General features: G+C 47.4%; 1 protein-coding gene across 4 annotated transcripts in view; it reads left to right on the top strand.

Annotated features, from left to right (window-relative positions):
- NFATC2 (nuclear factor of activated T cells 2) overlaps positions 1-22,666 on the top strand; it is a 157,963-nt gene that overhangs the window by 57,206 nt on the left and 78,091 nt on the right. For all 4 annotated transcript variants that reach the window (XM_036827096.1, XM_036827095.1, XM_036827094.1 and 1 more), the window contains exon 4: positions 21,921-22,123. In XM_036827096.1, the coding sequence (XP_036682991.1) occupies positions 21,921-22,123 (203 nt within the window). The remainder of the gene's footprint in view (positions 1-21,920; positions 22,124-22,666) is intronic.

A 22,666-nucleotide genomic window follows, 5' to 3' on the forward strand; every position in this document is an offset into this window, starting at 1 on the left:
CTATAAGGGATGTGATAGAGGGAGGGGATGGTGAAGGTCTGGGTTCAACAGATCACTCCGCCTCAGAGAATCTGGGGCAGCTTCTGGGAGGAGGTGACATTTGATTGGGGTGTTGAGAGATGTGAAGGAAGAATGTTCCAGGCTTCAGGAACAGCCTGGTAAGCGTGCAGAGCTGACAGCACACTGTCTAAGAGCTCGAGGCCTGAGTCTGTCCACAGATGGTTTTAGCAGCTCAGGGCTTCAAACAACAGTTGACATTAGTTACCAGCATTTATAGATTAGGAGATTTCTCATAAAAAGTTGGATTTCTGGCTGATGTTAATAATCAGAAGATCTGGCAACACTGGGTCCGCATCCTGCACGGTAACAGTGGTCAGGAGCTGGGGACTGCCCTCCCTTTACACCAGGGCTGGAGTCCCAGATCCCCCCAGTTCTAACCAGGCCCAATTTGCTCGTTCAAGTCCTTACCTGGTTCCTCTGGGCACCTTGTTGGTGATCCTGGACAGGGATTTGTTACCTGTTTTGGGAAATGTTTGGAGAAATGAACCCAGGTCTCACTGACTTTAATGTCTAAGCATTTACCCAAAGTCATTTTTCTTAAATATAGAAGTGAGACTTTGAATTACAAAGTTGACCTTCCCTTTCTCACATTACTGTCCTTCATTTCAGTAGAAGGAGGTAGGTGGGGGTCTGTTCTGATCCACAGATTTTTCACAGGGAAGAAGGAGGGATAATTGAGACCTGAATTAAATTCCTCTTCAGGTGACACGCTGGGGTGTCGACCTGGCCAGCGGGGTTGATTTGAGCTGCTGCACCTGGGAGTGGGGATGGGTGTGTTTGTCGTGGGGCTTCGAGCTCAGAAAGTAATGGAATTGAACCCCACGGATTGAGATCAGGGAGCTAGTTTGCTTCCCTCGGCCCCTCAAAATTCCACACTTGCTAAAAAAAATGAGTGCTGCAGATTTTATCTGCATTCTGCCAGTCGGCAGAGGAAATCCCAGCTCAGAACTGGATGAGGCTGAACCCCAGACAGGATACATATGGTACTGACACAGCGCTCAGTTTCATCTCGGACATTTGAGATGGAATTTGTCTCTCCTCTCCCCTGAAATGATGGAGAAGCCGCATTCTCTTTGAGCTGAGTATTAGGGTCACGCTCAAATCCCGTTCAAAAAAGGAAGAAAAAAAAAAAAAAAGAAAAAAAAAAAAACAGGAGGCTTTGGGGTATCTGGGATTCTAGCCCCACAGACTTGGGTGGAGGCTTACTTTGCCCATCTGGAGGTCAGCTCTGACAACCCAGTGACTGTCGGGTGGCTGGGTGTCCATTTAGGTCCCAGGCTGGCCTCCTTTCCAAGTGTGGGTGACTTGCAGGCGGCGGGCACACCCGTCTGCTGTCACGCTCGGTGCAGTAAGTGGCCGTCCTCTCCGTCACCATCTCTCTCCGTTAACAGAGGACTTAAGAGTTTGGGCAACCACCCAGGCCTCGCTAATCCTTAAGGAGTTAGAGTGAGCGTTTCCTTCTTACAACAAACTTCATTTCCCTTTCCTTCCAAAAGTCCTTCTTGGCAAACTGTGGCTTCTCGGCCTCTCACCTCCCTGCCGTGGGAGGTGAGAATCTCTCCCTCGCTGTGAGGTGACCGGGGCAGTGGTGCCTGACTGCTGCCAGCCAGGTTCCAGCCCCTCACACCCCACCGGTCCCGAGTCTCAGGACTCGGATGGAGCCGTGTTCAACTCTTGGCCGGGGTAGGCTGCCCACGGAACGAACAGAGATCTGAAAACGGCAGCAAAGGAAAGGGCTTTGGGGCATGAAATAACAAACCTCTTACGAGTGAAGTGTAAGAGAATCACTGATGTGTGCTGTGTTTCCACTTGAAAGTAAAAGGATGATTTTTAAACAAAGAGGAAATAGGAGGAGCAGGTGTAGCAGAAAAGCAACGGGCTGGGGAAGACTCTGGACTTGCTTTTCGTTCCCAGTTGTAAGCCTTCCGAGCTGGGCGCCTTAGGCAGCTCACTTAGCCTCTCTGAGCTGTCGTCTGGAGGCGCAGTGCCTGGTTCCGGGCTTGGCACAGGCAGCAGCGTGGGCCCCGCCCTTCTTCTCTCTTCTAAGGAGACTAATGAACCAAATTAATGAATGATGACACTGACCTACCTTAGAGGAAGGTTTGAAATTAATGATGACGATGGTGCTGGTGATGATGGTAACTCTGACATTTATTGAGCACTTACTATGTGCCTGGTGCCGTTCTAAGCGCTTTACATGTATTATTTAATCCTCATGGCAGTGAGGACACACGAGGTGGGTACCTGTTATTATCCCCCTTGTACAGATGGGGGCCAGTGTTCTGACGAATCTTAGATCTGAGACACAGATGGGGCCTGAGAAAGCTGGTGGCCAGAGCCACCATGTCCCGGGCCAGGCTCTTTGCTCGGTGTTTCTGCTCATCGCAGTGGGAGAGCGTCATGCCCGGGGCCCTGGTGCTGACACTGGCACAGACGAGGGAGCCGTGTGTGGACCGAGCTGGACTCTGTCCTGCCTCTGCTCCCTGGCCTGTCGGGGGATCAGCACAGCTGGGTCTTTCTGGGGCACTGGGCCAGGGCGCTGTTTCTGCAGAGCTGCCTCAGGTGGAGGAGCTGGCTTGTGTCCATAGCCTGGCAAATGAGAGTCACAGAAGGGGAGGGTCTCTCCCCAATCGAGGATAGTAGATTCACCATGTCCATCTGGGGCCATTCACCCTGTGAGTGGGAAGGTGAGCAGAATGGCCTGTAAGACCAGAACGATTTCTCTGGTACGTCATTGATTTCACATCATGCAGTTGTGACATGATGCCACCAAACCTCATTCCGTGTCCACAACAGCCCCTTGAAAATCAAATGAAGATGATGGATAACGTTTATTGAGCACTTACTATGTGCTGGCACTGTTTGAAGAGTTGCATATGTAATAACTCATTTCCTTCTCATGAGCCTATGACATAGGTAGGCGCTGTTTCCATTTTACACACGTAGAAGCATTTTTGGAGGGTCTGAGTGCTTGTCCAAGGTCACCAGCCAGTGAGTTCAACAGCTGAGACTTGAGCTTGGGTCGGCCAGCTCCCAACCGCACCCCCCCCCCACAAGTCCACATCCCTGACTTCTACTGCTTTTGAAATCTCTTCTTCTGGTTTCCTGATGACAAAACCAGGGCCCAGAAGGTTTGGGTGACTTTGCAAATGTCACATGGCTAACCAGAGACCCAGGCTTGCAGGTCAGTATCCTGTCCTCTTGGAGATGCGGGCCCCAAGCCGAGGACGCCAGCACCAGTGCTGCAGTTGCGTGTGCGCGCGGACACGGCGGTGACCGGGGGACGCAGGGCGACATGAAAGGAACATGCTTGGCCTTGACAGGGGCGCAGCCCCGGCGCTCACTGGAGGCAGTTAAAAGGAAAGCTCCCGATAAGGAGACGCTTTATCACGCCTCTTGACAGGCTGCGTTTCCTCCCTGCTGCTACGTGAGCCTTAAACCTCTAACAAGCCCCTGGCGTGGAGCTCCGCCGCCTCCCGCTCCCACCGCGGGCTCCGGCGGCGGGGGAGGCCATTAGCGGTGGGAGTGGGCCCGGGGGTGGGTGGGTGCCAACCCTTTGAAACCATCCAGGGGGGCCCCACGCCGCCCTTATCTTGGCCTGTTGGTGTTTCCGGACCGGAAAAGGGAAGCGCAAAGAGGAAAGGCTTTCTCCTGCGACTTTTGTATTTGGCTCACATTAAGTGAGGCCGGGGCCGGGGTTTTGTTGTTTGTTTTCCCACTTTTCAACGCGAGGATGATGGATGATCCTTGGCGTTGCCGACGGCCGGTTCTCTGGGGGTGGCACGCCACACGCCCGGCCACACTCACGCACACCTGCTCCCGGCAGCAGTGCAGTCTCCCCTGTGGCTTTGGGACAAGCCCGGGCTGTGCCAGGTCTGAGCAGGGTCCTCTGGCCGCCCTCCCCGCCCCCCGGGTTAGCCCCACGGAGCCCTGGCGAGAGCATGGCCCTGCCAGGGTGTGGAGGGTTGCGAATTCATTCACTCCCGGGCCCCTGCAGCCAGCGGCCTTGTCTAGACAGGAAGATGTGTGTGATTGGATTGAAAGACCAGGCTCTAGCTCCTGCTGGGGTGAGAAGGAGCCTGGAGCATCGGGGCCAGGATACGGCCGCCCCAGAGGAGCCCAGGCTGGTGTACGCAGGGGCGTTTGTGGCGCGGCGGGGGGTGGGATGGGGGGGCGCAGGAGACCGGAGGAGGAGCAGCAGGGAGATGAGGGGAGGCCGAGTGGAGAGGGGGCCAGACTGCAGAGAGATCCTTACGCTTTTCACGGAGTGTGGGCTGGGGGCAAGTGTGTGTACGCTCTCCATCAGTGGGAGAAGAGAGAGAAATGGACAGACAGATACATGAGCAGATGTGCACGAGAACAGACGTGTGTAGAGACCCGCGTGTACCCAGGGGTGTGGCCCTGCCAGTTTGTACTGGCTCGTGGGAACCGATTGTTAAATTTTCAGGAGTTCTGCTACATTTCCCTATCATCTGCGCCCCTGAGGTTATTTACATCCATTGTCTCCGTACAGGGGAAATAGTCTGTATGGTCCGCCATTGTACATCTCTTGCCAAATCCGGTGACATTGCATTGGTAGACTGGAATCAGCTATGGTGGGAGTATTTACACCACGGAAATTGGCAAACATTACCGTGGAGAACTGGTTGTTAAACACTTAGCCCACCCCGGAGACCCTGCAGTTGCACACACAGAACACAGAAGACAGACAGACAGGCAAGCAGCTGCCTGGAAAATGGTCACTTTTGGTTTCAGGAAAATGCATCGAAGTTTTATACATTGGTGCATTTTCTTTTTCCACTTCCTTCTCTGCACAAAGGACCCCTCTGCTAGCACACGGGCAGGGCAGTGGTACTTTTTCTTCTTGTAGAGCTTCTCGGCTCCTTGAGCAAAAGGTTTCCTGAGCCTCTCCTGTGTCTGGGTGCGGACCCAGGTAGTTTTTTAACAAGTCCCTTGGTGATCGCCTAGCTCCCAACCCTGGCTCTGCTCTTCCCCTAGCACTGCCTGTGACAGACTTATGTGTCAGTCAGTGTTCTTCAAACTGGGGTTTCCTGGGGTTCCCTGGTCGATGAATTCTGTGGTACTTAGCATTTTAAAAAACATTTATAATTATTTTCTTGGCTCTGGTATTTTATTGTGTATTTATGTGCACCTTTGATTGCTGACTGATGATCCTGGGTTCCTATTTGTGGTAGTGACATAAAGTTTATTTAATTAATTCATTTATTTATGTTCTTTAAAATTTTAATTATGGCAGATTTCACACATACATAAAATTAGAATGGTGCAGTGAACTTGCTATATACCCATCACTCAACAGCTATCAACATTTTGTCAGCATTGTTTATGGAAGATTTTTGAAGAGGGTTATTATTTATCCAAATATTTCTAGTAGCTTTAACTTGAATTTATTGATTTTTTTAAACTTTTAAAATTGAGATATAGTTGATGTACAATATTATATAAGGTACAGGTGTACAACATAGTGATTCACAATTTTTAAAGTTTATACTCCACTTATAGTTATTATAAAATATTGGCTATATTCCCTGTGTTGTACAATATATCCTTGTAGCTTATTTATTTTATACATAATAGTTTGTATAACTATTTATGGTATACATTATATAAATATTTGTATTTATATATTATGTAAAAAATGTAAAATTTATTTTAAAATAAGTTTCTATAAGTAGAAATACAAGTTACTTTTTTTTTTTTAATTAATTAATTAATTTATTTATGGCTGTGTTGGGTCTTCGTTTCTGTGTGAGGGCTTTCTCTAGTTGCGGCAAGTGGGGGCCACTCTTCATCGCGATGCGCGGGCCTCTCATTATCGCGGCCTCTCTTGTTGCGGAGCACAGGCTCCAGACGCGCAGGCTCAGTAATTGTGGCTCACGGGCCTAGTTGCTCCGCGGCATGTGGGATCTTCCCAGACCAGGGCTCGAACCCGTGTCCCCTGCATTGGCAGGCAGATTCTCAACCACTGTGCCACCAGGGAAGCCCCAAGTTACCTTTTAAAGAGAAAGTTTCAGTAACTAATGGTTCAGTAAAAGCTCAGGAACATGGCTAGAGAATGATCGAGGTTTGGGGACATTGTGTGGCCGCTTGTGGGTGTGCTGTCTCCTCCATTCTGAGTCAACAGGAGCAGAATATCATACCAGGGTCAGGAGAATGGGCCCTGGAGCCCAACCTGCCTGTTTGGAACCCTGACTTCTCCCTTCCTGGCTGTGTGACTTTGAACAAATTGCCTAACCTCTCTGTGCCTCAATTTCCTCTTATATAAAATAGTAGTATCTACCTCAGAAGGTTGCCATGAGGATTGAATGGGTTGATAGATATTGGCACTTAGAACAATGCCCACTATTTAGCAAGCAATAATGCTCAATACATTATTAGCTGCTACTGTCATTACTGTTATTATTATGATTAATTATAGCATCCCCCTGTTATACAGATTTTCCCTAGTGTGGCTTTTTTTTTTTTTATGAATAGAGAGTGCTCAACAAATATTTGTTGACTTGAATTTTAAATTTTTAGAAAGCTGCCAGGCCTGGCACCTTTCAACCAGGAAAAAGCAATTCGGAAACCAGACAGAAAGTAAGCAGCAATTTTATTTCTAGCGAGCACTATCATCACCCCTGCATGTGTCAGACAGCCTTTCTAGACACTCATTCCAATTATGCATAAGAGGTAGAGCAGACTGACTTGGGTGTCGTTGCCTGAAATGTTTCTGAGCAGTTGGATCTTTGACTCTCTGTGTATGGCAGTTTCTTTCAGATTCACATTCAGTACTGGCTCTTAAGAGAAATCATTTTTTATGAAGCCTTTTGTAAAGCAGACTTGTGCACCAATACATCTACTCTTTGAATCTTGAGTCTTTTTTTTTTTTTTTTTCAATTGAAGCTCACCTAAGCATGGTCATCTTATTCCCATTGAGATGCAGTTGAGGGGACATGAAGGTATGGAGGAAATGATGGGATGGGTGATGGAATGATGGGTCTTTCAGTTAGGTTTAGTTGCATCTATCAGACACCCAAAATGACAGTTGCTTTAAACACTCAAAAGCTTATTTTCTTATGGGGAGAGTCTACAGATGGGTCATCTGAAGTACTACGAAGTTATCAGGAATCCAGGCCCCTCCTCTCTTCCTGTCCTGCTCAGGGTCACCTAATGGTCCAAAATGATTGCTGGAGCCACTGCCATCACATCCATATTCCAAGCAGTATAACTCCAAGGAAGAAAGAAGACAGGACAAAAGGGGCCCACTCCCCATCTGGGTTAGCTTCCTCTCAGGAACCTTTCTGCAAGTCCTCTCCACACTTTTGCCTACATCTCGTTGACTCAAACCTAGTAACGTGGCTGTGTTCATCTGCAAAGGGGCTGGGAAGTGTGGACTCTCAGCTGGACTCGTTGCCACCTAAGATAACTGGGATCCTGTTACTAAGGAAGGGAAGATGGGTAACGGATAGAGAGCAAGTGGTCTCTGCCACAACAGGTAACCTTGAAGAAAGATATTGAAACAGTTTTTATAATACAGTTTTAAAGTTTTGAGAGCTGTGGTCCTTCATTTATTACCTGATTTTCCATAACCTGTGGTCTAGAGAGGTGAATATTAAACTTGAAGATGTAGCAGGGTTTTAGGAGGGGTCCAAGGGAGATGCCAGCTGATGAGAGGGCAAGAAAGGTCTCCTATGATGGATGGCCCCTGGGGACCTTTGAGATTCTCTTTTGAGGGCATGTCTGTACCCAAAAGTCAAAAACCTCCAGCCTTCCCTCCTGCTAGTCTGGTCTGTCTCAGTGCTGAGTTTCCAGCACCTAGAACTCTGCGTGGTGCATTGTAGGCACTTTATCTGTAGTCAGTAAAAGGGTAAGTGAATCTGAGCCTTGGTTTCCTTATCTTGAAAATCCAGATGAGCACACTGGTCCACTGGTCCTTCTGGCCTTCATAGATGGAGCATATTCTAAGGAGCCATGGAGGTGTCAGGGGCCAAGGGCCTTGAAAGTCAGTGCTTGCAAGACTAGGCAAAGTGTGGCTATTATTACTTTTTAATAAGTTGTTTTTCTTATACAAAGGTTATAAGTGAAGGAGAAAAATGAGGTGTTCATTCCAATGAGGAAACAGACATTGAACAGGTTAAATCATAAGTTGGGTCGTTTCAGATTGTGATGACGTGTGTTCCGGGGAAAGAGCGGGCAATAGGAGAGAATACCTGGAGAGGTGGTTTACTTTATATTGGCATTGTCAGGGGATTCCTCTCCAGGCGTGGGTTCATTTAAGTTGATGTTTGAATGACAGTAAGCAATCAGTCGGATGAGAACCAGAGAAAGAGCCTTCCCTATAGAGCGAACAGCATGTGCAAAGGCCCTGAGGCAGGAGAGCTTGGGTGTCTGAGGACTGGCAAGGAGGCCTGTGTGGCTGCCTGTAGTGGACGAGGGAAGGAGCAGGAGGAGTTAAAGCTGGAGAGAGAAGAAGGAATTGGATGATGCAGGACCTTGCGGGGCATGGAATTTGAGCTTTATTCTTTATGCACCGGGAAACCATTGGTGGGTTTTAAGTAGAGCAGTGATGGGATCTGATTTGCTTTAAAAAGATCCCTCTGGCTGCTTGTAGAGAGTGTATTTAGGATGGTGAGGTAGGAGGAGGGCAAGAGAAAGGCAGGGAGATTATCAAGGGGGTGGGTGCAGTGGTCTGGGCAAGAGATGGTGGTGTTGGGACCCAGGGAAGGTGGAAGAGAAGGTGAGAGATTGAAGGATTAGAGGTGCCCTTTGAAGATTCTGCCAACTGCACTTTCTGATGGACTGCGGATAGGGTTCCAATACAGATTCTCTGCAGAAAAAGGCCCTTCCCCACAAATGTCAGTGTAATTGAAGAGTGGTCCTAAGTGGGGTGATTTTTGTCCCTCAGAGGGCGTTTGACAATGTCCAGAGACATTTTTGGTCAACACAGCTGGGTTGGGCGGGGGAGCAGTTTACTGGCATCTTGTGGGTAGAGACCAGAGACCCTGCTAAACACCCTGCAATGCACAGGACAGGCCCCCACAGAGAATGAGCTGGCCCCCAAATCAACCTTAGGCAATAGTGCTGAGGCTGAAAAATCCTGATTCACTAGTTTTGTTTTTGTTTTTTTTACCCGGCATCTTAAACAAATTGTGAGATAATGATAATCCCAGGTGTCACCATCCATCCAGAGAGGTACCCGATTCTTCACCCAAGGGTTGTGTGGTCATTGTTCTGAGAACAGCTTTCAGCTTAGCGACCCTTCCCTGAGAGGCCCTCTGCTCAATGAATGAATAAATGAATAAATGAATGAGTGAATGAGCACGGAGCTGCCTCCAGAAAGAGGTGAGTCAGATCGGATTGGCCCACATGCTTCCATCATGTTACGAAAGCCGGCCCCGAGCGGCTCCGCACAAGAACGGGCTCCTTGTTCCTGGATGATGCGATTTGCTGCTCTGCCAAAGGGGCCCCGCCTCTCCCCAGGTCACCGACAGAGGCCTGTCTCCGCGCCGTCTAGCCTGTGCATGGTACAAAAGCTATGCAGAGCCCTCCAAAAACCCACTCTTTGAAACGAAAGAAATTGGATATTAAAATCCCAAAATAGAGTGCGGAAAGGTACACATCACGTCTGCCTTCTCCTTTTTTTTTCCCCTTTGTGGCAAAAGTGACTCAGAATTTTTGGTCTGGATCCAGAGAGACCTGCGTGGCCTTTGGGGGGGGGGGGGGGGGGAGGTGTGTCATTTGATTGGGAATAACTCACCTTTTTAATGCCTTGACTGGCTCAGCTGGCTGTCTTGCATTTCACAAGTCCTGGCTTTTCCCACTCCACCATCTGTGGGTTCTTTTTCAGCTTTTGGCCCAAGGGAAAGTGGAAGGGCCAAAGTTTATGCCTCGCCCAGATGACCCTGTCTTTGGTGGAACATTTATGTGAGGCTGAGCTGCAGTTTCTTTGGGATGTTTTATCAAAGTGTTCAGAGGGGCTGCTGTTGGAGCCGGCTGTGGGATTCTTGTCCCAGCATCCTTGGGTGTTCACACTGCCATGTTGGGTACCACTGGTCAGGGTCAGATAGGTGCACAAGGTTTTCATGAGCTGCCTTCAGTCCTCAATTGCTCCCTCCAGGGGGACTCAGTTTCTCCCCCTTCCCTTCTTCTCCCAGAGACCAGGTCCCCTGCAGACATCAGGCACTTTGTTCCTCAATATCAGGTTGGTGCCCTGAGCGAGAGACTCGTGGAAAAATGTTTTTGAAGCATAGTCTCTCTTGTTGTCTGGTCTTTGGGTGAACACACAGGTGGCAGAGGGCATTGCCTGTGCCTCACCTTTCCTCACCATCTCCAAGAGGCTGCCGAATCACTGTACTTTTGACTCAGTCTCTCCCTGTGTCCATTCCTAAATGCTGCTAGAGAAGAGATTGTACACTTCATTTTTCCAGCCTGAGCTTGTCTCCTCTTTGACTTCCAATGGAATTAGCCTGGTATAATATGTCTCTTTCATGGTGAGACACATTCCTGCAGACTGGCTCAAGTGGTAGTGAATTCATGCAGACTCCAAACATGGGGATTCTCTTCTAGACATGAATAAGCCTCCTTTCTCAGGGTCACTGCAGGATGAATCACTTGGCAGTATGTTGAGCCACATAGGAACCTGAAAATTAATCTGTTCATTTATTTACTCAGCAAATATTTATTGAACATCTGCTATATGCCAGGTACTATTCAAGGTGCTGGGATGTGGTGATGAATAAGCTTTCATTCTAGCAGGGGGTGGGGTGGGGAGGACAGACAATCAGCGATGAGCAAATGTATAAGATAACGCTTCTCAAAGGAAATCAGCAGGAATGATGGAGCGACAGTGGGGAGGCTGTGCTTTAGCCAGGCTGCTCAAAGAAGGCCCTGAATTTAGGCTAAGACCTAAAGAATCAGGGGATTACCAGCCATGGGAAGACCTGAGGGAAGAGTGTTCTAGGCTGGGGGAGCGCAAGTGCGAAGGCCCTGTGGTAGGAGCAAACTCAGCCTCTTTAAGGAGCAGCAAGGGGGCCCGTGTGGCTGGACCAGGGTGGGGGAGATGAAGTTGTTGACATGGGCGAGGACCAGATCATTCAGGGTTTTGTAGACTGTGATGAGGCATTTGGATTTTCTAAATGCACCTGAGGATTATCACATGTTAGAGCTTGAAAGATAACCTTCAAGATGATTTCTTCCAAGAACTTAGACCAGAAGGAGGAATTTCATTGTCCAAAGTCACCAGCCATAGGTGAAAGAATAGTTGTGAAAGTTGATATTTATTGAATGCTTGCAACATGCTTTGTGTGTCACTCACTTGATCCTCCCAGCAACCCAGTGAGGGTACGTTGTCATTAGTCCCATATACAGATGAAGAAACTGAGGCCCAGAGAGGTAAACTAACTTCCCTACCGTGACAGAGTCAGTGCCCATGCCAGGATGTAACCCCAGATGGTCTGGCTTCTCCAGGGTTCATGCTCTTAATCTCAGTGTTACCTTGGTTCTACCCAAGGCACGGGACAGAGAGAAGATGTGAGAAGTACTCGTTTGGCTTCTTAGAGCAACAAAAAACCAAAACTCCTTCCAAAGATCCACCCTGAGAAGGCTCGCGTATTTCAGTCCAGCACTTCCAGACTCATCTCCTATATGACTCAGTCACTCCTTGGCCTGGAGAGATAGTTGGTCAGGATGGGGGTGCTGGTGGGGAGCCGTGGCGGAGCTGACGTTTCTGTTGAGTGGACCACAAGCAGGGGGCTGAGAGTGCAGTGGGGCAGGTGGGACCAGAGAAGGGAAAGGTGGTGTCTCCAGGAGGGAGGGGGCAAAGTGATCCAGTTTCTTTGTTCAAAGACCCCTGGGGGGCGGTGCTGTGGGGAGAGGAGAATGGGGTGCAGCATTGGGTCCTGAATCCCATTAGGCTAATGTGCCTGCCTCTGATCTCGCCACTCTGTTTTCTATGGCTTCCTTGGGGTTTCAAATGTGGACATGGTAATTGGAAACAAATTTAGCATGTTTCAGGCCATCAAGCCTCTCTCTTCAGTCATCGTGCTTGCTCTGCGGTAGATATGTCTGTTTTTAATTTCCAGTGATGTGAGAAATATAGAATGACTTGATTCTTAATTTAGAATACTGAGAGAGACTGACTTGTTTTGTTTTCGAGCCCATGCGAAGTGTCTCATTCTCTTTTTATGGTTCACCATGTGATTTTTAAAATGTGGCCCTATGGAAGCGGGCAGGCGCAAGATAGGGGTAGGGGGGATTAAGAGGTACAAACTACTACGTATAAAATAAATAAGCTACAAGGATATATTGTACAACACAGGGAATAGAGCCAATATTTTATAATGACTATAAATGGAATACAACCTTTAAAAATTGTGAATCACTATGTTGTACACTTGAAACTTTAATATTATACATCAACTCTACCTCAATTTAAATAAAAAAGAAAATACAATAATAAAATAGAATGTGACGCTAGCAGAGAGGCGTCTGGTCACAGAGGTCTCCCTGCGAGGGTGAAGACATATCCGGCCAGCGGGATCCCCGCTTGGGTGAGAAAGCAGACATGGGGCTCCTCTTCCATCACACCCTGGAGATGCTGTCGCCTCTTCTTGGAGCAGGGCAGTCCCGGTATCCGTCGTCCAACCAGCCGAGTTGGACAGTGTTCTCTGTGGGCCTGGAAGCTAGTTGCCTGGCGCCAGCGTGGGCAGCGTAACCGCCCTTTGTCATGGGGGAGGGGAGGGTCTGGAGGGATGATAGCCACTCAGACCCCTCTGGTGGGCCTCCCCTCCCTCCTAGGGTCGCTCACGTGTTGGGCACCTGCGTGATGTTCTAGGCACTGCAGATGCCTCTGTGAGCCGGGCAGGTAAGCGGCTGATGCTCTAGTCAGGGAGGGACCGGAGAAGGGGAAAAATCAAATAAATATATCACGCGACGTCAGGCTATGATAAATGGCTGTTGCAGCATAAAGCGGGGTGGGTAGCGTAGGTGAAGAGTGAGATGGGCGTGGGGTGCCACGTTGGGATGAGTGGTCGGGGAAGGGCTCTCTGATAAGGGTCGTCTGGGGAGAGGTTTGGGCGACGAGGAGGATGGGCCCTGGGAGGATGGGGGATGAGCTCACCAAGCAGAGGGAACTCTACGTGCTGAGACCCTGAGGCTGGAGCGTGCCTGGTGTGCCCGGCTTGTCTGAGGACGAGGCCAGTGTGGCTACAGTGGAGGGAGCGGGCAGGGAGGGCTGGAGAGGGAGGAGAGGGGTCCGATCATATAGGATCTTCTGAGTCACATTGAAGACATTGGCTTTTTGATCCGAAAAAGATGTTTGCTGTGGCGGGGTGGGCGGGGGCAGGGGTTGAGCAGAGGAGCCACAAGATCTAATGTACAGTCTTAAAGATCATTCTAGCTGCTGCGTGCAGAAGATCACGTGGAGGGGGAGGAGAAGGGGTGGGCAAGGATGGAAGCAGGGAGACCCTGGAAGGAGGTTACTGCAATGGTCCAGGCAGGAGATGATGGTAGCTCAGACCCTAGTGGTGGTAATCGGGCTTGTGAGAAGCAGATTCTCGCTGGATTTCAAACGTTGAGCCACCAAGATTTGCTGCTCCCCTGGATGTGGTGTGCGGTTTGCTCCTCTGTTGGTGTGGGCCCCTGCTGGCACCTCTGCCTGCCTCTTCTTTTGCTGAAGGCCTCCACCTTGGACTCCTGCTCCTGACCTCTCTGTGGGTGGGTCCTGGGTCTTTACTTTTCTCACAGGATGGGATGGGACGTTGCACGTGCATTTGTACCTTCATCGCTTTAGTTTACCTTCTTTGTGGCCTTTAAAAGAAATGTCAAGGTTTACAAAGAGAAAAGCAGAGGGGGGGCTCTCTTTCTTTGAATGAATATTTTGGCTTTATTTTTTATGTTATACATTCATTTGAGTTGAATTGTAACCAATATATTGGGTTTAGGGGAGCTACAACCGTGGAGTCATGGGACAACAGAGCTCCTTACGGGGAATGATCAAAGTCCAGTGGGCATTTTAAACTAAGACCTGATTTCTTTTCTACTTTTATTTTGGACACACACACACACACACACATCCCTTCTCCACCTTAAAAACACAGATATATTTGTTCTCACGGTTATGGTGTATTTTGGAGATTATTCTATATTGCTATATAAAAAGCTTCCTTAGGGTGCCCCATGTGGTTGCCCAGATTGTGCACTGCACAACTCCAGGGGTTGCCATTCATATTCACTGTCATGCTGGTCCCTAGCATACTCATTCTTTCTTTCTTTTTAATAACAGTATTATACTCTATAATATCCCAATACTGATTTAACCAGTACTCTTCTCATGGACCTTTAGGTCATTTCCAATATTTTGCTATTTTAAAGAGCGCTGCATTGAATAACCTTGTCATTAGTTTTTCTCTGCACATCTACCAGGGCATCCATGGGATAACCCACTTACTAGTAGTGGAATTACTACAGCAAAGGGAGTGTACATTTGTAATTTTGAAAGATAACTGCAAAATTGTCTACGACAGATTTGGGCACACCCTGTTTCTGTGGGCTCTGCTCTTAGGTTTACATATTTCAACCGGGTCACGTTTTACCTGGTTGGCACCCTTGTTCTGTCTTTTGCATCAGTCGCACATAGTGCAGATGAAGGAAATATTCCTCCTGGCGTCAGACCTGGGTTCAAATCCCTGCACTGCTGCTTGCTTGGTTGGGGACCTCATGTCTCTGAGCCTCCGATTCCTCTTCTGTAAAAGGGCAGTTGAATTGTTGATGGAACTTTAGGAGGATGGAAAGGGGACAGGCACGCCACAATTAATTGGGCACCTAATTATATCTTGCAATTATGAGAAATATAACAAAGAAGACTATTACTGGGACGCCCCGCCTTGTCCGGGGAGCAAGGAAAGACTTTTTTTGGGAAATAGTATTTGAGTCACATTCTGCAGTATGACTAGGAATTACCTAGGGCAGAGGTGGTGGAGAGGGTGACAGGGGGGATTGTTTCTGAAAGATCAGACACAGGGAGCCCCTGGTAAGGGGGTCGGGGTGTGATGGGAGGTGGGGCCAGATCGCACATGCTGGTGTAGTCAGTGGGAGCTGGGAGGTTATAAAAGGTCATTCTGGCCACAGGGTAGAAAGTCGTGGATGGGGACTGGAGGGGATGCAGGGAAACTCTTTAGGAGAGAAATAGTCGTAGTTTGGACTAGGGTGGAAGTGATGGATGGGGAAATGGTGATGGATTTGAGTGCACTTTAGGGAATCAAATTGACAGGACTCTCAGGTGGATCCGATATGGAGGTGAGGCAGAGGGAGTTATCATGAATTAGGATTTTTAATGATGTTATTAATATGTGCTCATTAGATGGATATGTAATGCTGGTGGCATCACTGAGATAAGAGTAAAATCATGGAGTAGTTTTCCTGGTGTGTGTGTCTGTGTGTGTGTGTGTGTGTGTGTGTGTGTGTGTGTGTGTGATGGGAGTGGGCTGGGGGTAGCAGCTATGTTCTGCAATTTTTGCATCCAAAAATAAAAGCAGAATTTGAGATCCACGTGTATTTGTAAAAAACTTTCTCCCTGCGTGCTGTGTGGCAGTTGGGAATTACAATAAAACATCCCCATGGGCTTTTCCCTTCTTTCACAGTGTAATATTTGAGGACGATACCAATTTCCTAATATTCCAAATTCAACAAAAAAATGCTACTTAACATTGTTAAAGTTTGATTTTAGTAAAATTCAGAACAGTTTCCTTGGCCCGTTGCCATTTTGAAAATCAATCCCACATTTCAGATTTGATGGTAGCCTCATCCATCTGAGAGGATTTAAAAACTCTGAACAGAGTTGATAGAAAAATTGTTTTCAAGGAAGTGTCATTTATGAGTTCTCATTGCAACATTATATAATGGGGAATGTCTGAGCAACCTAAATGCCCAACTGTAGAGGTTAAGCTGTGAGTCCAAACATAGGATGGAAGCAAGGGATGCAGGGGAGGGCAAAATTTAAGGTAGCACTCACTTTCAGGTACTCAGATAACATTTGCACAGCCCTGAGAGCTGGTGCCTCCTTAAATCATGTGCCCGGGCACCTCACTTGCCTTGTGCCAGTCTAAGCCCGGGGAGATACTATGCAGTTATTTGAGGTTGTCCCAGTGAACAACATTGAATGACAAAGGGCAATGGTCACATTATATTGTTAAGTGGAAACAGTATCTGGAATAGAATCCCAGATATGTTTCTCTAAGTGCCTAGAAGGAGAGTCTGGAAGGATGTACACTAAAGTGCTTATTTATTTTGAGAGAGTATTTTCTGTATAATATATATATTTTTATATTGTCTATTTTTGCTGCAATGAATGATGAACCCTTATTACTTTTATAGCAAGACGAAGGGAAAGCAAGTATCAACATGTACCGATGCCCTTTTACCTGTGCATCAGGACAGTTCAGTTGCTGCTAAGAGGGGGCAGAGCTTGAATTTGGGGGCGGGGGTGGTTCTGATGAGCTTTCTCTGGGAAACGGTGGGTCTCTGAGATGTGGAGACCATTTCAAGTCTGGGTCCCTTTGGCTGAGCTGGTGGGATGGACCTGCCTGTCGTAATATACATAGTCCAGCACCTGGGAGCGTCAGGAGGCAGCTGTGACACAGGGGAAGCAAATCTGCCCACGTCCCTGAGCTTCCACTCGATGGCTTTGGAGCTTAGGGTCACGAGCAAGTCACTTAACCCCGCTGAGCCTTGGCTTTCTCACCCAAAAAAAGGGATCACCTTGCTTTTCCTTCTGTGCGTTGCTGTGCAGATTAAATCAGCTCTGACACCCCCTAGCCGTGCAGCAGACCCTCATGATGTGCCCTAGGAGCACCCCTTCTTCCTGGAATCTTGTAGACTGCTTGGGAAATTTTCTGCAAAAAGCAGAAGACTTTTGCTCTCACCCTGGCTGCAGGAAGTAGAGCCTCCTCTTCTGCTTTGGAGGTTGGCTGACCTTGAGCTTCTAGGTTCCCGTGGGTGGGCAGGCGGGAGTCTGCTATGGCTGGGAGGCCACCCTGCTTGCCATGCTCCTGAGATGACCTTATCTTTGAGGAAGCCTGGAAAGAGGCCTCGAGACCCTCGAAAGAGGTTGGCCTCTAAAATGGGGGCAGCGGGGCGTTTGAGACCTTGAGGGCAGGTCATGCCATCCCAAGGCATCAAGTTCTGTTTGCAAGACCCAAATCACTCAGTTTTTGGAGAGGCAAGTAAATAGCCATATGGTCTTATCAAACCTCCGGAGAGCTGGCAAGGCTCCTCCAGAATGCACACGCTCTGGGCATCTTCTACCACCTTCAGGGAAGGGGAGGGTGGGGATGGGAGGGGAAGCGTTTCTTCCACGCTAGATGGTGTGGTTTCTTCCCCCACCCTCCTCCTCCCAGCCCTCCACGTCAAGGGCTCTTTAGCTGCCCACAGAGACGATGGAATGAGTGCCTGGGTTTCACCACACATGAGTATGTTTTGGGTTGTTTTTCACATTGTGAGTCTTTCACATTCATTCTTCGCTTCTCCATTCAGTTCTGTCCTATCACCTCCATGTTTTGATTTGCATCATCCTCCGATGACAAGGAGAATTCTCGTTTCATGGGTACCTCCTGTGTGCTGGGCTTTGGGGCCCTATAAAGGTCATCTTCTTTAGCCTTCAAAGAGCCCTGGGCAGTGGGAAGTGATGTGCCTGTTTTGTAGGAGCAAATGGAGGCTCAGAGAGGTGGAGTCACTGCTCTGAGGTCACACAGCAGCTGTTAAGAAGCAGGGCCTGGACTGAGAGCTGGGTACGTCTGACCAAACGTGAAATCCTTTCTCCTTCCTGCTCTACCACAGCCTCTGACAGCAGAGACCTGTCTCATGTGGGAGGGGGCGCTCACGAGGGTGAGGTGGGTTCCGTCTGCTCACGTGGCATCAGCTAGCCCAGCTCAACCAGGGGCTGCTCCGGGACACACAAAGTTCCTGCTTAAAGAAGTGGATTCTTCTCTTGAGGGGCAACGTTGTTTGTCTTGGTTGCCGTTGCCTGTTTCTCTGGCTCCCTCCATCTCCCTTCCTCCTCCCCTGCCCCCACCCCTTCTTGTTCAGCAGGCAGAGCACTCTTGATCTTATAATTTAGCACTTGCTCGTGTTTCCTTTGAGGACCTAATCTGCACTTTCTGAGCTGTAGTTGTAGATCAGAGAGCAGCTGTGGATCTATCAGATGCCAAGGGCACAGACAGTGCGCTGGGAATGGACTTAGAGCCTGAAGGCCCAGAGTCCGCATCCTGGCCCTGCCCTGTACTAACAGTGTCCACTGGGGCGAGTTGCCAGGACTTTGCCAGCCTCAGTTTTCTCATCTATAAAATGGGCCCCTCCTACCTAGAATTGTTGTGATACATGTAAAACGTTGAGTGTGGTGCTTGGCCTGGGGACAGTGTACACTTAGCTGCTGCCCGGTTGTTGATGGTGACTGTTGATTCCACGTGCTTATTGATCACACTGAACAAAACAAACACGCTTCCTCCTACCATGGACTTCCTGTTGAAGTGGAAAAGAGAGATACTAAGCAAATTAACAACTAACAAGAAAATTTCAGATGGTAACGAAGTAACTATTCCTGCGGCGTGTTAGTGAATGTTTAACATCCACTTCTCTAGAAAAAAAGAGCCCCGATTTGTAGCATTTGCCAATTTTTGTGGTGCAGATATTCTCATCGTGGCTGATTTCAGGCTATCAAAGTAATGTCCAATGGCTCTTAAAATTCCTGAAAATTTAACCAACTGCAAGGCTGAAATAGCTGGCTCCGGCACTGGGTGTGTGTAACTAATGTGGTTTGGGAAAGACCTGAAGATCTGAGAGCTAAATGTACCAGTGGAAGAGTATGCCAGCAGAGAAGATGGCTGTGCAAAGGCCCTGAGGTCGGAGAGAGCTTGGTGTGCTCAGGGAACAGAAGGATGGCTGGTGCTGGCAGGAGCCTAATGGGGTGGAAGGGCTGGAAGACAGAGGCTGGGCTGTTGGGAGCCTCATAGACCATGGTACCAAGTGTTTGGATTTTATTCTCTGGCCACAGGAAGTCTTTGGAGGGTTGTAAGCAGGGGGACGTCTGGGTCTGCTTTGCATTTTTTAAAGATCAGAGGGCTATTCTGTTAAAGACCAGCAAGAGGTCAGTTAGGGAGCAGTGGTGGTCACTCCAGGGAGAGGTAGTAGTGGCTTGGACTAGTGTGCCATCAAGGGAGGGGACTAGAGGTGGCTGGGCTCCTCTGGGATGTGACGGATTTTATCCCCAGGTGTTCTGTGGCTGTTTACCCTGAGTGCATGCAGCCTGCAATTTCTGCTCTTAGATCCCGGGAAGGAGGAAGGAACCTCAGACCATTAGGGTCACTATCTATCCTACCTACTCTCCTCTTTGATTCTGAGTGATACCGTGTTTACCACCTCCTGATAAATCCAGGACAGGAGGTGAGGAAAGATATTTATCTTGGGTCCAAATGCAAGGCAAGAACAACAAAAACAGAATCTGTCCTCAGTGCTGCCCTTCCTCCTTTGATTTTTGTCCAGAACAGTACCCTGTTCTTCAATTTGCATGGGGGAGAAAGATAAGAGACTGACTTCATTTCCACCTTTGCCCCAGGGTGCCTCTCGGGTGTGTATCAGATGCTTATGTAAATGTTGTAGGTGTCAGCCTGGCAGGTTCTGAAGAAGGTTGCCATCTGGCTCTGCTCCACCCTTAGCTCGCCTCTTGGTCCAGTGTTTAGAGGGGCACAAGAGAACACCATCTTTCTGGACCAGCATTGTCTGAAAGAACTTTTCTCAATGATGGAAACGTCCTGTATCTGTGCCGTTCATTATGGCACCAGCCATTTGTGGCTACTGAGCACTTGAAAGGTGTGGCTTGTGTGACTGAGAAACTGACCTTTCAATCAAATTTTTGTATTACTTGCTATATTGGACAGTGCAGTTCTAGACCATGTGTGATTATCTATTGCCCTGGAGCCTTTGGTTCTGGGCATTTGACTGGAGATCCTACTGAAATTTTGTAGAACTCTATGGAAGGGTGGGGTCTCAGTGAGTTGTCACTTGTCATAACCCCCCTTCCGCCCAATATGCAGAGGAAGGAGCAGAGGTGCAGAGGATTACACGATTTGCCCAGCATTTCTCAGCTGGGGAGTGGCAAGACAGGAACCCACCTTCTAACTCTTAGCTCAACATCCTTTTTTCTTTTCTTATGTATAATTTTCAAAACCAATGTTAAATTCCACAAGTTTCCAGGCAGCTCTTCTGCCTATAACTTTGTGGATGAAGTTAAATTCCTCTTTGATCACCTTCTCAACCTTGATCTCCTCCTCCATCCCTAGAAGTGATCATGGTGTGGTCAGTCTGGAGCGCATCCTTCCACACCTTTTCCTATTGCATTTACATGAGTATAAATGAATGGATCGAAACATTCAGCATTAAAAAAAAATAAGTTGTATTCTGCTATCCATATTTTTTTTTTATGAATTGCTTTTCTTTTTTAATAGTATGTCTTAGATCTTCCGGGTGAAGTTCATAGATCTCTACCATACTGTTTTTTTAACTGTTGTAGTCTTTCATAGCCTGGACATGTATTACTCATAAGCCTAATGGATGAAACTAATTGTTCATTATTCTGTTCATGTTCGTAAACATTTTTGTGCATATCTCCTTCATGCACAGCATTTCATCTGGGATCCATACTGAGAAGTGGATTTATTAGGTCATAGGGAATATGTATTTTTAATATTAATAGCTGCTACTCCAAAAATAGTTATACCAGTTTATGTTCCTATCAGCTATGGGAGAGTATCTGTGTCCTCACAGCCTCCAAAACACTTGATATTATCAAATATCTACATGGGTGCCCATCTAATGGGCAAAAAATGATATCTCATAGTTGTTTAATTTGTATTTTCCTGTTTACAAGGCAAGTTGAACATCTTTTCTATGCTAATGGTCATTTGTTTTTCTGTGAATTGCCTGTTCAAATCTCTTGTCCAATTTTCTGTTGGAAAATTCATTATTAATTCATTCAGCAAATATGTACTACTACTACTAGAATGCCTACTGTGTGCCAAGCATTATTCTAGGTGCTAGGGATTCTGTGGCAAGTTAAATAAATAGACATTCCTGCCCTCAATGAGGTGATAGTCTAGTTGTAGGAGAAAGACCTAAGCAAAAGGAATTGAGAAAATATATAGTATATTTTATGGGATTAAAAAGAAGGGAAAGGAGCTAGGGACAGCCATGGGGGTAGGACTCGATTTTAAATAGGATGGCCAGGAATCTTGTCCTTTACTTATTCACTTGTAGGCATTCTTTGTGTATTGTATGTATTAATCCTTTGCGTGTTATATGTTATACATATTTTCTTCCAGTCTTTAATTTTCTATCAGTTTAGATGACGGTACTTTTATCTTGCTCTTTCTTTTTTAAAACCATAAAATCTAACTTGTTAATTGGAATATAGTCATATAAAAACTGAAAGTTCCTTCTTTCTAGGCAACCCATTGTCAAGAGCTCTGGTTTATCTCTTCCAATTATTTTCTATTCTCATTACCACCCCCTGACCCCAGATCACCAATTAAGCATAGTTTCTGGCTGTTTCTCCATAAATGCAATTCTGATCTATCACACTCTTTCTCAGGGCTGCTTAATATTCTATTTTAGAGAGGATCCCTATAATTTATCCAAGCAGTCCCCTCTGGCCGGACATGCAAGTTGCTTCCAATTCTCCATGACTCTAGACATTGCAGCAATTCTGCTGCTCATGAGCTTCTTTGATGTTTTTGTTTGTTGGACTATAGCCACCATACCCTGTATGTTAATGGTGCTGTAATAATTTGGTTTTGTTTTCTCCCCCTCAGCTCCATGGCTACATGGAAAACAAGCCGCTGGGGCTTCAGATCTTCATTGGGACGGCCGACGAGCGGATCCTTAAGCCCCATGCCTTCTACCAGGTACACCGGATCACGGGGAAAACCGTCACCACCACCAGCTACGAGAAGATCGTGGGCAACACCAAAGTCCTGGAGATTCCGCTGGAGCCAAAAAACAACATGAGGGCAACGTAAGGGCTGGGGGCTGAGGGCAGTGGGTCTTCATGGGGAAGTGACTGGGGCCAAGTGGCAGGGATTTGGGAGAAGGATGGAGTTGATGGAAGCAACCATAGATGGTGGTTCCCAATTTGTGAAGGACCCACAGAGGTTTCTGTTTTAAAAGTTTCCATTTTAAAAGTTCTAGACCTAGACGTTTTTCATGTGTATTGAGAGGAAGAATACTTATGCATCTTTGGATTATGTTGCTTGGGATGAGGCTGAATTTATTTACATTTATAAATTTATTTGACTTAAAATTATTAAACAACTATGCAGATAGGTGTAACCTCACAGAGCTGATATGCATATGGGTAAAATGTGGGAAACATTGCACCCGTGTGTTGGAGTTTAAAAAACTTTATTAGAGAATAATCTCAAACATGAAAACTGTAAGAATTGTACAAAGAACCCCTGTTACACTGTTTGCTCAGATTTACCAATTGTTAACATTTTCCACATTTGCTTTATTACTGTTTTTCTCCCCCTCTCTTTATTTTTTCCTGAAGCGGTTGTGA

The sequence above is a fragment of the Balaenoptera musculus genome, chromosome 15 (genome assembly GCF_009873245.2).
Source record: "Balaenoptera musculus isolate JJ_BM4_2016_0621 chromosome 15, mBalMus1.pri.v3, whole genome shotgun sequence".
NCBI lineage: Eukaryota > Metazoa > Chordata > Mammalia > Artiodactyla > Balaenopteridae > Balaenoptera > Balaenoptera musculus.